General features: G+C 36.8%; 1 protein-coding gene across 4 annotated transcripts in view; it reads right to left on the bottom strand.

Moving 5' to 3' along the window:
- Positions 1–768: 768 nt before the first annotated feature.
- LOC105745918 (seminal plasma acrosin inhibitor A1-like) overlaps positions 769–12,060 on the bottom strand; it is a 28,326-nt gene continuing 17,034 nt past the window's right edge. Inside the window, exons 1-5 of one of the 4 annotated variants that reach the window (XM_058280557.1) lie at positions 5,869–5,886; positions 5,243–5,331; positions 4,300–4,340; positions 3,496–3,617; positions 769–1,084 (exon numbers count right to left, since the gene is read on the bottom strand). In XM_058280557.1, coding sequence (XP_058136540.1) covers positions 1,015–1,084; positions 3,496–3,617; positions 4,300–4,340; positions 5,243–5,291 — 282 coding nt within the window. In that variant the 5' untranslated portion in view covers positions 5,292–5,331; positions 5,869–5,886 and the 3' untranslated portion in view covers positions 769–1,014. The other 3 variants (XM_058280552.1, XM_023588142.1, XM_012524307.4) reach the window with 3 other exon arrangements.

Raw genomic sequence — 12,060 nt, 5'->3', positions numbered from 1 at the left:
GGAACGGGAGGAAGAGATGAGATGTGGAGGCGTTTTCGGGACGTGGAGTTGTCCTGGATAGTGCTTCACGGACAATTACGGGACACTGTAGATCCCCCCAGGGCCCACTGGATGGAACGTGAGAGAGTCTGGGCTATGATGTGGACCATTGACTATGGGGTGCAGTGATGCTCAGAGATGAACTTACCAGGTGCAATGGATGTATCACGATGATGGGAGAGAGTGTTGCTGTGGGGGGAGTGGGGGGCGGGGGCGGTGGGGTTGAATGGGACCTCATATTTTTTTTTAATGTAATTAAAAAATAATAATAATAAATAAATATTAAAAAAAAAAAAGAAATAAGTGTGTAAAATCTAACCACAATTTTTGGTAATAGGGAGATTTTTTTCCCTGATTAAAAAACATTTAAGAAAATTTCAAAAAATCATTTTCTGTCTGACCCTTCTTAAAGGCAAAGAATATAAGCCAACAAAAGCAATGCTTCAGTATACCAAAGTAAGGTGGTTCATGGGTTTTCCTTTAAAGATTTAATTTATGATTGAAATTCCGTAATCTAAAAGATTAGATAGTTATGACCCAAATCACTTATATCACTTGTTGAGCCACTATAGTACCTGGAAATCTAAGTAATTTTCCAACATTAGTCTTCTTACAGGAGTTTTGTATAAGGAATGGTTCTCATTTAAATGCAAACAAATCTTTTAAATGTCCATTTAAAAAGGAGCTAGAGAGAGAGAGAAAGAACTCACAAGAGACATTACATTTTTGCCTGGTTATTCAATTTTATTTAGCAGATTGTTATTTTTGTAGGAAATCATAGCAGGAAATGAGGTAGAGACATTTAATTTAAAAATCATATAGAGTCAGAAATATTAAATTCAAAAGTTCTTAGAATGTATTATCACAAACATTACAGGCATACACCTCGCTATCTTGAATTTCCAGATATTTTGAAAATTCATGGAAATACCCCGGTATATCATCAGCAAAATTGGGCAGCTAAGAAGAATCATTTCAATGTAATGCTGCATCAAGGGATGAACACGGTAAATAATGACTAAATTGAAGTTGACCAACACTGTTTCTAAAAAAGAAAAAAAGAAAATATGTAAATTATTACATGAAACATCCTACAAGGTGTATGCATATAGACAATTATGATGTCCCCAAATAGAAATCTAACTAAAGGACTAAGCATGCTATAAGACATTTCCTATTGGGCAAGAACCTATCTTGGCCCAGACACTGTACCTATCCTTTCTCTTTACGAATGAAATGATGCTTGTTTGCTCAAGGTACTTCTGCCAAGAGCACACATAACACCTGAAAAAATAGCACTTGTAAGAATGAGAGCTAGCCTTCCCTGTTTCAAAATTAATTTATATGTTGCCTATTTAATTTTTGCTGGGTGTGGTTATTTTTGTCTTGGACTCACCCTCATGATTCCCACCTGCTATCCAAATGATTCTTTGGCTTTACTAATCCCAACCTGCCCTGGGAACTATATTGGAATAGATCCTGGTGAGAAATATCTCAGAGACTGGCTTCTGATCTTGGATTCTCTACAAAGGTGTCTCCCTGTCTCTTAGTCCATCCCTGGAAAATGAGGGTAGACTTTCTGTTGTTACTGCTCCTAGGCCTACAGGTACTCTACTGACACTTCCTCCAGCAACAGGCAACCTCCAGCTGAATTTGGCTTCCCAAGATTTTCTTCCTCTAGTATTGTTTCTCTTTCTTGTCCCTCTCTCTGTTCCTACCTACTGAATGTGTCTTGTTCTAATTCCAGACCTCCATGTTCCTTATCATTTTAAAGAGCCCATCAGAGCCATGTGTGGCCCTGTCCAAATGTTAGAGAAAGCCAGGATATTCAGAATCATTTTCACAATAATGGAGCCATTAATTCTAACTGTAACTTTTACCAGATTCCACATTTAAATAAGACAAATACTTATTTTGTGATCAAGAGAATTATGAAAATCAAGCCTAATTAAAATTAATTGGGACAGAATTTTCTGAACGAGTTCAATGTAAAAATGTAAGATAAAACCCTATTTTGTACTGATTTATTATACTTCTGGTCATTTTGTTTCTCCCTGTAGTTTGTAATTATGGGTGAATTAAAAAGTATGGATTAGGGAAGCAGATGTGGTTCAAGTGATAAGGTCTCTGCCTACAAAATGGGAGGACGCAGTTTTGATCCTTGGGGCCTCCTGGTGAAAAAGAAGAGAAAGTGTGCCTATACAGTGAGACAGTGCCTGTGTGGCAAGCTGAGGGCCCACACGTTGAGCTGATTGCCCATGTGGGTACCCGTGTGGTGAGCCAAGTGCCCACATGGTGAGCCGAGTGCCCACACAGCAAGCTGAGTGCCCGCATAAGTGAGTCACGCAGCAAGGTGATGACACAACAAAAGAGAGACAAAGGGGAGTCAAGGTGAGTGAGGTGCAGCAGAGACCAGGAACTGAGGTGGTGCAATTGACAGGGAACCTGTCTTCCACATCAGAGGTCCCCAAGATTGAGTCCAGTGAATCCTAGAGAAGAAAGATGAGAAGAGAAGACAAAAAAAGAAATAGATACAGAAGATCACACAGCGAATGAACACAGACAGCAAAAACAGCAAGGTGGGAGGGGGAGAGGGAGAGGGAGGGAAAGAAAATTTTTTTTAAGTAGCTGAAAGACTTCAAATCAGATACCTAACCTCATAACTGGAAAAGAACAGCAATTAAATCCAAAGTGCACAGAAAGAAGGAAATAGTAAATATTAGAGTGGAGAGAAATGAAATCAAGAACAACAACCTACAGTATAGAGTATAAAAAAATCATATGGATAAAAAATAAAAGCAAAAAACAAAACAAAACAAAAACCTCATGAGCAACAGCTAGGCCTTTTTAACTATGTAATGTCTGTATTACCAATTAACATTTCTACCCTGAAAGGATCACAAACTAAGAACGTCTCCTTTAACAAACTCTTTGGTCTTATTTTTCTGACTTCTTGGGCATTTGAAACCAATTTAAAGTATTAGAATACATTTCTGACTATTTTACTGCAGCCTTCAAATTTTGACTGTTTATTCACAAAGAAAACTTTTTAATAAAATTTAATGAACTTTGTATTTTTAAAAAAGTATGGAAAGAAAACTGAAAGATATGTGTCATGTAGAGAGAAACATCAAAATACTTTTGTAATGAATATGATCTTAATATAATAAAAATAGAAGCCAAAATTTGTCTTGAGGGGAAATAATTAATCTATAATTATTTTAGCAACTTCATTACATTCAATTCATTTAATTAATTTGGATATGACATGTTGTGAGAATAACTATAAAAGTAGTTCCCCAACAAAACTGCTTTCAGCAGTGGTGATTCTGTTACATTGAATCAATGTAGAGTTAGTTAAATGTTATAATTGGGTTAATTTCAGTATTGATTTTCCTATTTTTGAATGAGGTGTTAACACTCAGGAAAAACAGATATACAAATTTTATTTCTCACCTAACTTCCATGCAAAATAAACAAGGATTCATATATGTGTTGCCATCTGATCCACACACAGGAAAGTATTCCCTGGTGCATAACATTTCTAGGTTCATGTACTTGTCACTGTTACAGTTCGGCTATAAAAGTGAAAGACATTTTAAGATAAATACCAACAATAATAATAACAACAATAATAAAATAATGCCATCTGTTACAGACTGAGTATCTTGATGTACAGAATTAGTTTAACCCTTTTTTGAGCTTAGTCCTTTTTTGATTATTTGCGCACTAGAATACTTCCTGGCACATAGTAAGTGCTCTGTAAATAATGTTGAATAAATGAATGAAAGTATCAGGATCATAAACTATTGAAAGACTCTTTATTTCCATTTCCACTATCCTAGACTAATCTGTCATTGCCTCTTCAGGACAATTATAGTATCCATCAAGGTGGTCTGATTACAGCCACTTTTGATAACTCCAAAGAATTTGTATTGATGCTCTGCATCTTTGCTAAAAACACTTCTCTTTTAATCCTAAAAGCCATCTTACCTCACATCTACCTATCTCTACCAAGGTCATCTTCATCTTGGTCTCTTTAATTCTGTGTGCTTCAAAGACAAATGTCTCTACGTTTCTGTAACCAGCTAAGCTCCCTCATAAAATAGTATCTTTGAATGCTGGTGCTCCTTCTCCAACCCTGCAGATACTTTCTTTTAACACCTATGCCCCAGACAAAAGGCCTTCTGTTATTAACTGACATTGTTTTAAAAAAAAAGAAAAATTCTTGAGTTTTTAATCATCAAAATGAGTGTTTACCTGAGCAAAATTTATATTTGCTGAAAATCCAGGGACAACACCTGCAATCAGAGCAGAGATTAAAAAATAATTTAAATGACTCATTCTGTAATGAGAAATTATCTACTAATTTAATAAAAGAATTTTTTCTCTGAAAATGAAAACTATGGGTATGCATTTGAGATCATGAATCTGGGAGCCAAGCATATTGCAATGGTAAAGAAAAATCTATCTATTAAATCTAAATGAATAAGCTTTCATTTAGTCTACTGTGATTCTAGCTACATACTAAACACTCTAAGTGTAGTTCACATAACTCCAACAAAACTCTTTCAAATACATATAATTTCTCCACTTTATGGATGAGAACATTGAAGTATAATAAAAGCAGTGACTAATAGGAGAGTATTTGGTAGCCAAGAGGTAGAATTTGGAATCAAATTCAATATATCTAATCTTTTATCCAAGTTTGATTCTCTTTAAAAGCACCCCCTACCTCATCAGTGATGACCAGGGGTTCCAGAAAAAAAGCATCATCAGGACTATCAGTGAGATTCATATTGTCTTTGCATCATTTTTCAGCAACTGAATATTTAAAAGTTTCCCACTGAGTATTTTTAAAAATTTTCTCTCTTTATTTATTTTAAATGTTACATTAAAAAATATGAGGTCCCCATATACCCCCCACCCTCCTCACCCCACTCCTCCCACATCAACAACCTCTTTCATCATAGTGGGATATTCATTACATTTGGTGAATACATTTTGGAGCACTGCTGCACCACATGGATAATGGTTTATATTGTAGTTTACACTCTCCCCCAGTCCACCCAGTGGGCCATGGCAGGACATACAGTGTCCAGCATCTGTCCCTGCAGTACCACCCAGGATAACTCCAAGTCCTGAAAATGCCCCCACATCATATAATATCTAATACCCACTGAGTATTAGAAAAATTACTCACCAGAGAAAACACAAAACACCAAGATGGAGAATGAAAGCATTTTGTTCATTTGAATGAAACCCAGTTGATCCTTTCAGTGTAATGAGGCTCTGAGAAAAGAAATGGGTTAAGATGTCAATCATGAACACAAATCTCAGTGTTTTCGCTCAGTGGACAGTGAAATGGAAGCCCAGAAGCAACTTCCCTGGAGAGTGTTCACTTCAAAGGAGCATCTCTGTACCCCAATCTGTCCATCCCTATAACCCTAATTAGAACAATACATTCAGCTCAGTCTTCATGAATACTTCAGGAGGAATAAGAACATTTATTTTTGAGTATTAAAAACAGAGGTATTAGGCAAAGGTTCCTCAGGTCAAGAACAGTCAAGTACTTGGTCAATAAATTTTAAGTAACTGCCTAGTTTATGCTCCCCCTGTGTAATTCCAGAGTAGTGCTGTCCTCCCTATTGACTGCCACTGTCTCCATGATCCTTTCTATTCTGGATAGCTAGAAATATTGTTCCTCTATGACAGAAGAATCAAGAAGATTGGAACAGGTTTCAGTGCAATCATTTGTTCCTCATCACCCAATCACCATTTTCTTGAGGGGTCCCAATTCTCTGAATGCAACCTGAAAGTTACTGCTACCTTGTTCAGTATTGACTCTGCCACTTCCAACTAGCTGAACTTTATATGTTTCAGAAGTACTTGATAAGGGGTTATCTGGGAGTGAATGACAATCCAGGAGGGGCAAAGAAATGAGACAGCCTGTTTAGCAATGCTGAAGTCCTGGCACAGCTACAGGGAAATGAATGAACGGTGCCTCATTCAGGTTAATTTCTTAACAGGAAGTTGTTACAGAAGAAGGACTAAAAGACAAGAGAGGGGGGAAGGGAAGGAGAGTAAGCAAAAGAACTCCATTACAAGAATCAGAAAGAAGCAAACAAAATGTTCTATGTAGAGGGAACACTATGAGTAAATGCTTTGAATCATAAGGGGGCATGGGCTATCTGAGTATAGTAAATACATCCTGTAATCTGAAAGAACAGGTACAAGTTGCCATAATATTTAGGCCAGGGTCACTGGTATTTATGATTTTAATGTTTTTTAAAGAGCTCTGATTTCTTCTTAGAGGCAATGGAAAACCATTAGATGTTTTGGAACATGGGAGAAATGATATATCTATTTTTACCTCTTTATTTACAGGTCTACCAGCTATACTTAGGAAAATTACTTTAGAGTATGAACTATATTGAATCAAATTCTTAGCCTAGAAATTAGGATGTGAATGATTTGGATTGATTATTTCACCTGTCTGAGACCTATTATATTTTGGACATGTACATATTCCCAAAAAAATCCTATTTCAAATAGACATCTGTCATAAGATGAGAGATATCCAGGCAGGACTGGCAATTTCTCTTTTCTGCTTATCTTCTCTTAGGTACCACTGTTCCTCTTTATTTGATACTAGTCATTAAGAATGTGATCTGCCAAATTTACTATTCTTGTATCTTTGATTTGTGTGTTTCTTCTATATTGTGAGATTTAGAGTCTAGGCTGAGATTATCTTGTGCCTTTTAATTAATTTTAGTGCAAATCTAATCTTAACTTCAAATAAAATGAATTAAATCTTTGAGTCTAATAAGAACCACAGGGACTTCAATGGAAGCTTCCATGGAAGCTGAAAGCTTGAATGAAAGGGAGGTCCAGAATGTGAGAGTGGAGCTGAGCAAACCACAGTTACAGGAAAAGAAAACCTGTTTAAAAATAAAGAGAAGAGCTGAGGACTCCTGGGAGAGAAACAAGGCAAAGGAAATCCTTCCATGGAGAGGAAAATGTTAATTATACTACAGTAAGCTTAAGATTAACTGTGCATAACTAAGGCTGATGCAGGTTCAGAAAAGACCTAAGAAAAGCCAAACAGATAACCAGGACTTGTTCTAAAGTTTCATTATATAAATCAGGCCAGGCACTGAAGAAGAGCATTAAAACACAGCTAATCTATATTGAAACTGTTGGGAAAAGGGAGAAAGTGACTTCCAGAGTTAGCACATCAAAATAATCAAATGTTTAGGCATCAAAGATGTCATCAGTCATACAGAGGAAAGAAAAATAGATGGTTCATTCAAATAAACAAAATAGAACTAAAACATTAGGAAGAAAAGCTAGTCAAAGATATTCAAACTTCCTAAATAAATACAATGAAATAAAGGGGAACATGAGCATAAAACTAAAGGGGATCAAGAAGATAAAACATAATGAAGTATTAGAAATTTTAAAAGGGAGTAAAATGGAAGTTTGGGGGATTAAAAATACACTAGAAGATAGCAATCTGGAAAGATGGCATCTGAGTATGCAGACAAAGCTCAACTCTCACATAAACAACTGAGAAAGTACTAAAAAGGTGTCCAAGGGACCTGTTCTGGGGGATCAACAGACTGGGACAGTGCTACACAATTCTGAGGATGTTGAGGGACAGAGAGATGAAGAAGCCAAAACAACAAACATGAGTTATCAAACAGCTGCAGTGGCTGGAAAGGACTCCACTCACCCCCCCCCCCCAACCAAGAAATTAAGCTGGGGTAAAACTCCTGACTCACTGCAGCCAACAGAGAGGGGCAAAGATGTCTTCCTCCCTTTCAACTGTTACAAAGGAAAAGGGAGGGGAAGTCACAGGTCTTCGAAGAATTGAAAGAAAATATGACTAAAGAGAGAAAGGATATTAAGATAACACTTGGTGAGCATAAAGAACTATTTGAAAGTCTGTGAAGAAAAGTAACAGACCTTTGGGAATGAAAGACATGAAAGATGAGATTAAAAATACATCAGGAGCACATAAGAGCATATTTGAATTGCTTGAAGCAGAATGAGTCATTTCAGAGTAAGAATATCTGAACTGTAAAAGACAGGCGAATGGAAAAAGAAGAGAATGGAAAAAAGGAAACAGGTGTTCAGGGAATTGAATGACAATGAAAACCACAAAAACATATACATTTTAATTGTCCCAGTAGGAGAAGAGAATGGAAAAGGGCAGAAAGACTATTGAGGAAATAACCACTGAAAACTTCCCAACTCTTATGAAAGACATAAGTACTGCTATTCAAGGACGCTACACCACACCCAGTGAATCTAATAGAGCTACCCTGAGACACCTACTATTCAGAATGACAAATACCAGAGATAAAGAGAGGATTCTGAAAGCAGCATGAGAAAATCAAAGCCTCACATACAAGGGAACCTCAATAAAATTAAGTGCTGCCCTCTCCTCAGAAACCATGGAGGAGAGGATAAAGTAGTATGATGTATTTAAGGTACTGAAAGAGAAAAGTTGCCAGCCATGAATTGTGTATCCAGCAAACCTGTCCTTCAAAATTGAGGGTGAGTTGAAAGTCTTTAGAGACAAACTAAAATCCATAGAACATGTTACCAAAAGACCAGAAAAGGGATACTAAAGGAAGTGCTGCAACCTAAATGGAAAAAACGAGGGTGAGAGACTTGGAATAGGGTAGAAATGAAGATTATTAGGAAAGGTAAATTAAAAGGCAACAAACAAACAAACAATAATACGGTATGACAACAGAGAGCAAAAACACAAAAGGGATGAAGTAATACCTTTCCGGTAATAATATTGAAAGTTAATTGCTTGAGCTCCCTGGTCAAAAGACAGACTGATAGAATGGATAAAAAAATATGAGCCATCTATGTATTTCCTACAAGAGACTCACCTCAGATGTAAGGACACAACCAGGTTAAATGTGAAAGACTGGAAAAAGATATTCCATACTAACAGTAACCAAAAAAGAACTGGAGTAGCAAAACTAATATCACATAAAATTGATTTTTTTAAATTCATTTTTTAAAAAATATTACATTCAAAAAATATGAGGTCCCCATTCACCCCCACCACCCCCACCCCCCCACTCCCCCCACAGCAACACCCTCCGCCATCATCATGACACATCCATTTGCATTTGGTGAGTACATCTCTGGGCATCGCTGCACTTCATGGTCAATGGTTTACATAATAGCCCATACTCTCCCACGTTCCATCCAGTGGGCCTTGGGAGGATATATAATGTCCGGTAATTGTCCCTGTAGGACCACCCAGAACAACCCAAGTCCCGAAAATGCCTCCACATCTCATCTCTTCCTCTCATTCCCCGCACCCAGCAGCCACCATGGCCACTTTTTCCACACCAATGCCACATTTTCTCGATTACTAACCACAATAGTTCATGAATAGAATATCAGTAAGTCCACTCTAATCCTTACTATATTCCTCCTTCCTGTGGACCTTGGCTTGGTTGTGTCCATTCCACATCTATGTCAAGAGGGGGCTTAGATTCCATATGGATACTGGATGCAATCCTCCTGCTTTCAGTTGTAGGCTCTCTAGGCTCCATGGTGTGGTGGTTGATGTAAGTGCAAAACTGTTAAATGATGTAGAAGGTCATTATATATTAATAAAAGGTACAATTTACCAAAAAGAAATAATTATACTAATTATGCTACTAATTTAAGTGCCACAAGATACATGAGACACATGCCGGCAAAACTGAAGGGAGAAATATGTGTCTCTACAATATAATTGGAGACTTTACTACACCACTCTCAGTATTGGATAGAACATGTAGAAAGAAGATAAATGAAGAAACAGAGAGCTTGAATAAGATAAATGAACTAGACCAACAGATATCTATGGAGCATTGCACCCCAAAACAGCAGGATATACATTTTTTTTCAAGCACTCACAGATCCTTCTCCAAGATAGAGCATATGCTGTGTCAAAAGATAAGTCTCAAAAAATTTAAAAAGATTGAAATTATACAAATCTCTTTCTATGATTCTAACAGAATGAAGCTGAAAATCAATAATGGACAGAAAAAGGGAAAATTCATAGATATATGGAGATTAAACAACACACACTCTTAAATAATCTGTGGGTCAAAGAAGAAGTTGCAAGAGAATTTAGGAAATATCTTGAGACAAATGAAAATAAGAACACAACCCATCAAAACCTATGGGACACCACAAAGGCAGTGCAGAGAAGGAAATTTATAGCTCTCAATGCTTACCTAAAAAAAGAAGAAAGAGGTAAAATTGAAAATCTAACTGCACACCTGGAGGAACTAGAAAAAGAACAACAAACTAATCACAAACCAAGATGAAGGAAAGAAATAGTAAAGATCAGAGCAGAGATAAATGAAACTGAGAACAACAACAACAACAAAACAAAAAACAGAGAAAATCAACAAAACCAAAAGTTGGTTGGAGAAGATCAAAAAAATAAGCAAACCCCTAGCTAAAGAAAAGGAAAAAGAGAGAGAAGACACAAAGAAAAAAGAAAAAAGTGTGAAGACACAAATAAATAAGATGAAAAATGATAGGGGGTATTACTCCTGATGTCACAGAAATAAGAGAGATCACAAGAGTATACTATGAACAGTTGTATTAAAAACACTAGACAAGGTAGATGAGATGGACAAATTCCTAGAAACACATGAACCACCTACACTGACCCTCAAAGAAATGTAATTGGTTTGTTGAGGTCTTCTAAATAAAGAGATTAAAACATTTATCAAAAACTACCCATTGATGAAAAGCCTGGAACCAGATGGCTTCACAGGTGAATTCTCCCAATTGTTCAAAGATGATCTAATACCAAACTCTTCCAAAAAATTGAACAGGAAAGAACACTACCAAACTCATTCTATAAACCCTCGTTACCCTAATATCACAACCAGGTAAAGATACTATGAAAAAAGAAAATTACAGACCAATATCTCTAATTAATATAGAGGCAAAAATCATCAACAAAATACTTGCAAACTGAATCTAAAAGCACGTTAAAAGAATTATACACCATGATCAAGTGGTTTTTATCCCAGCTATGCAAAGGCAACAAACAAACAAACAATATAATAAACCACATTAATAACTTGAAGAAGAAAATCACATGATTCTCTCAATTGATGCAGAAAATGCATTTGACAAAATACAGCACCCTTTTTTGATAAAAACATTCCAAAAGATAGGAATAGGAGGAAGCTTTATCAATATGGTAAAGTGCATATATGGAAAATACACTAGAAGTGATTTCATCACCATGGTGACATAGGACATCCCATGGACAAGTCTTCCCTCAGAAACAACTAATAATTGAACAAATTGCACTTGCTTGGACCTCTGGAGGATAGAAGAGACTAGAGACAACTCCATCAGTGCTGAATTAAAGAAAAAAGGTAGAAGATCTATGACCCAGACCTGTCAATCAGACATCTCCACCTCACGTGGTTCCATGTGACTTGAGTTGCACAGTGGCAGCATGGCCTGCATACCTCCTGCCATGGATGCAGACCACAAAATCAGTCACAGCAGAGTTAGAACCCTGTGCATATCCATGTACAGGGACCCAAAGCCACAGAGTCCTAGGGCAGAACCCAAGCAGCTGGTGAATACTTACATACAAAAGTGTCCACAGGAAACAAAAGAGACTGTGCAGAACTGTTGGCAAGAGGTACACACAGCCAACTTGATCTCTGACTACTGGGACATATAAATGAAAAAAATTGACCTTTTAGATGGTTGGTGTCATCTGGATCCCTGTGTCAGGATACCCTAAAGGAGAAATTACAGAAAGCGGAAAATTCTCAAAGAAAAATCAAAGGGCAAACTGAATTTCTGTAAGGTAAGATGGGTCCTAGAACTGAAAAGTAAATACAAAAGAGCAATATGTGAGGGAGAGCAGTTAAACAAATCATAGGAACTGAAAAAAATTCTTCACAACAAACAGAACAGATCGATATTCTGAAGAAGCTTTCGTGTGGAGGTAACACA

The sequence above is a fragment of the Dasypus novemcinctus genome, chromosome 2 (genome assembly GCF_030445035.2).
Source record: "Dasypus novemcinctus isolate mDasNov1 chromosome 2, mDasNov1.1.hap2, whole genome shotgun sequence".
Lineage (NCBI taxonomy): Eukaryota > Metazoa > Chordata > Mammalia > Cingulata > Dasypodidae > Dasypus > Dasypus novemcinctus.
Note: the sequence above shows the minus strand (reverse complement) of the source record. Positions and strands in the feature narration are given on the sequence as shown.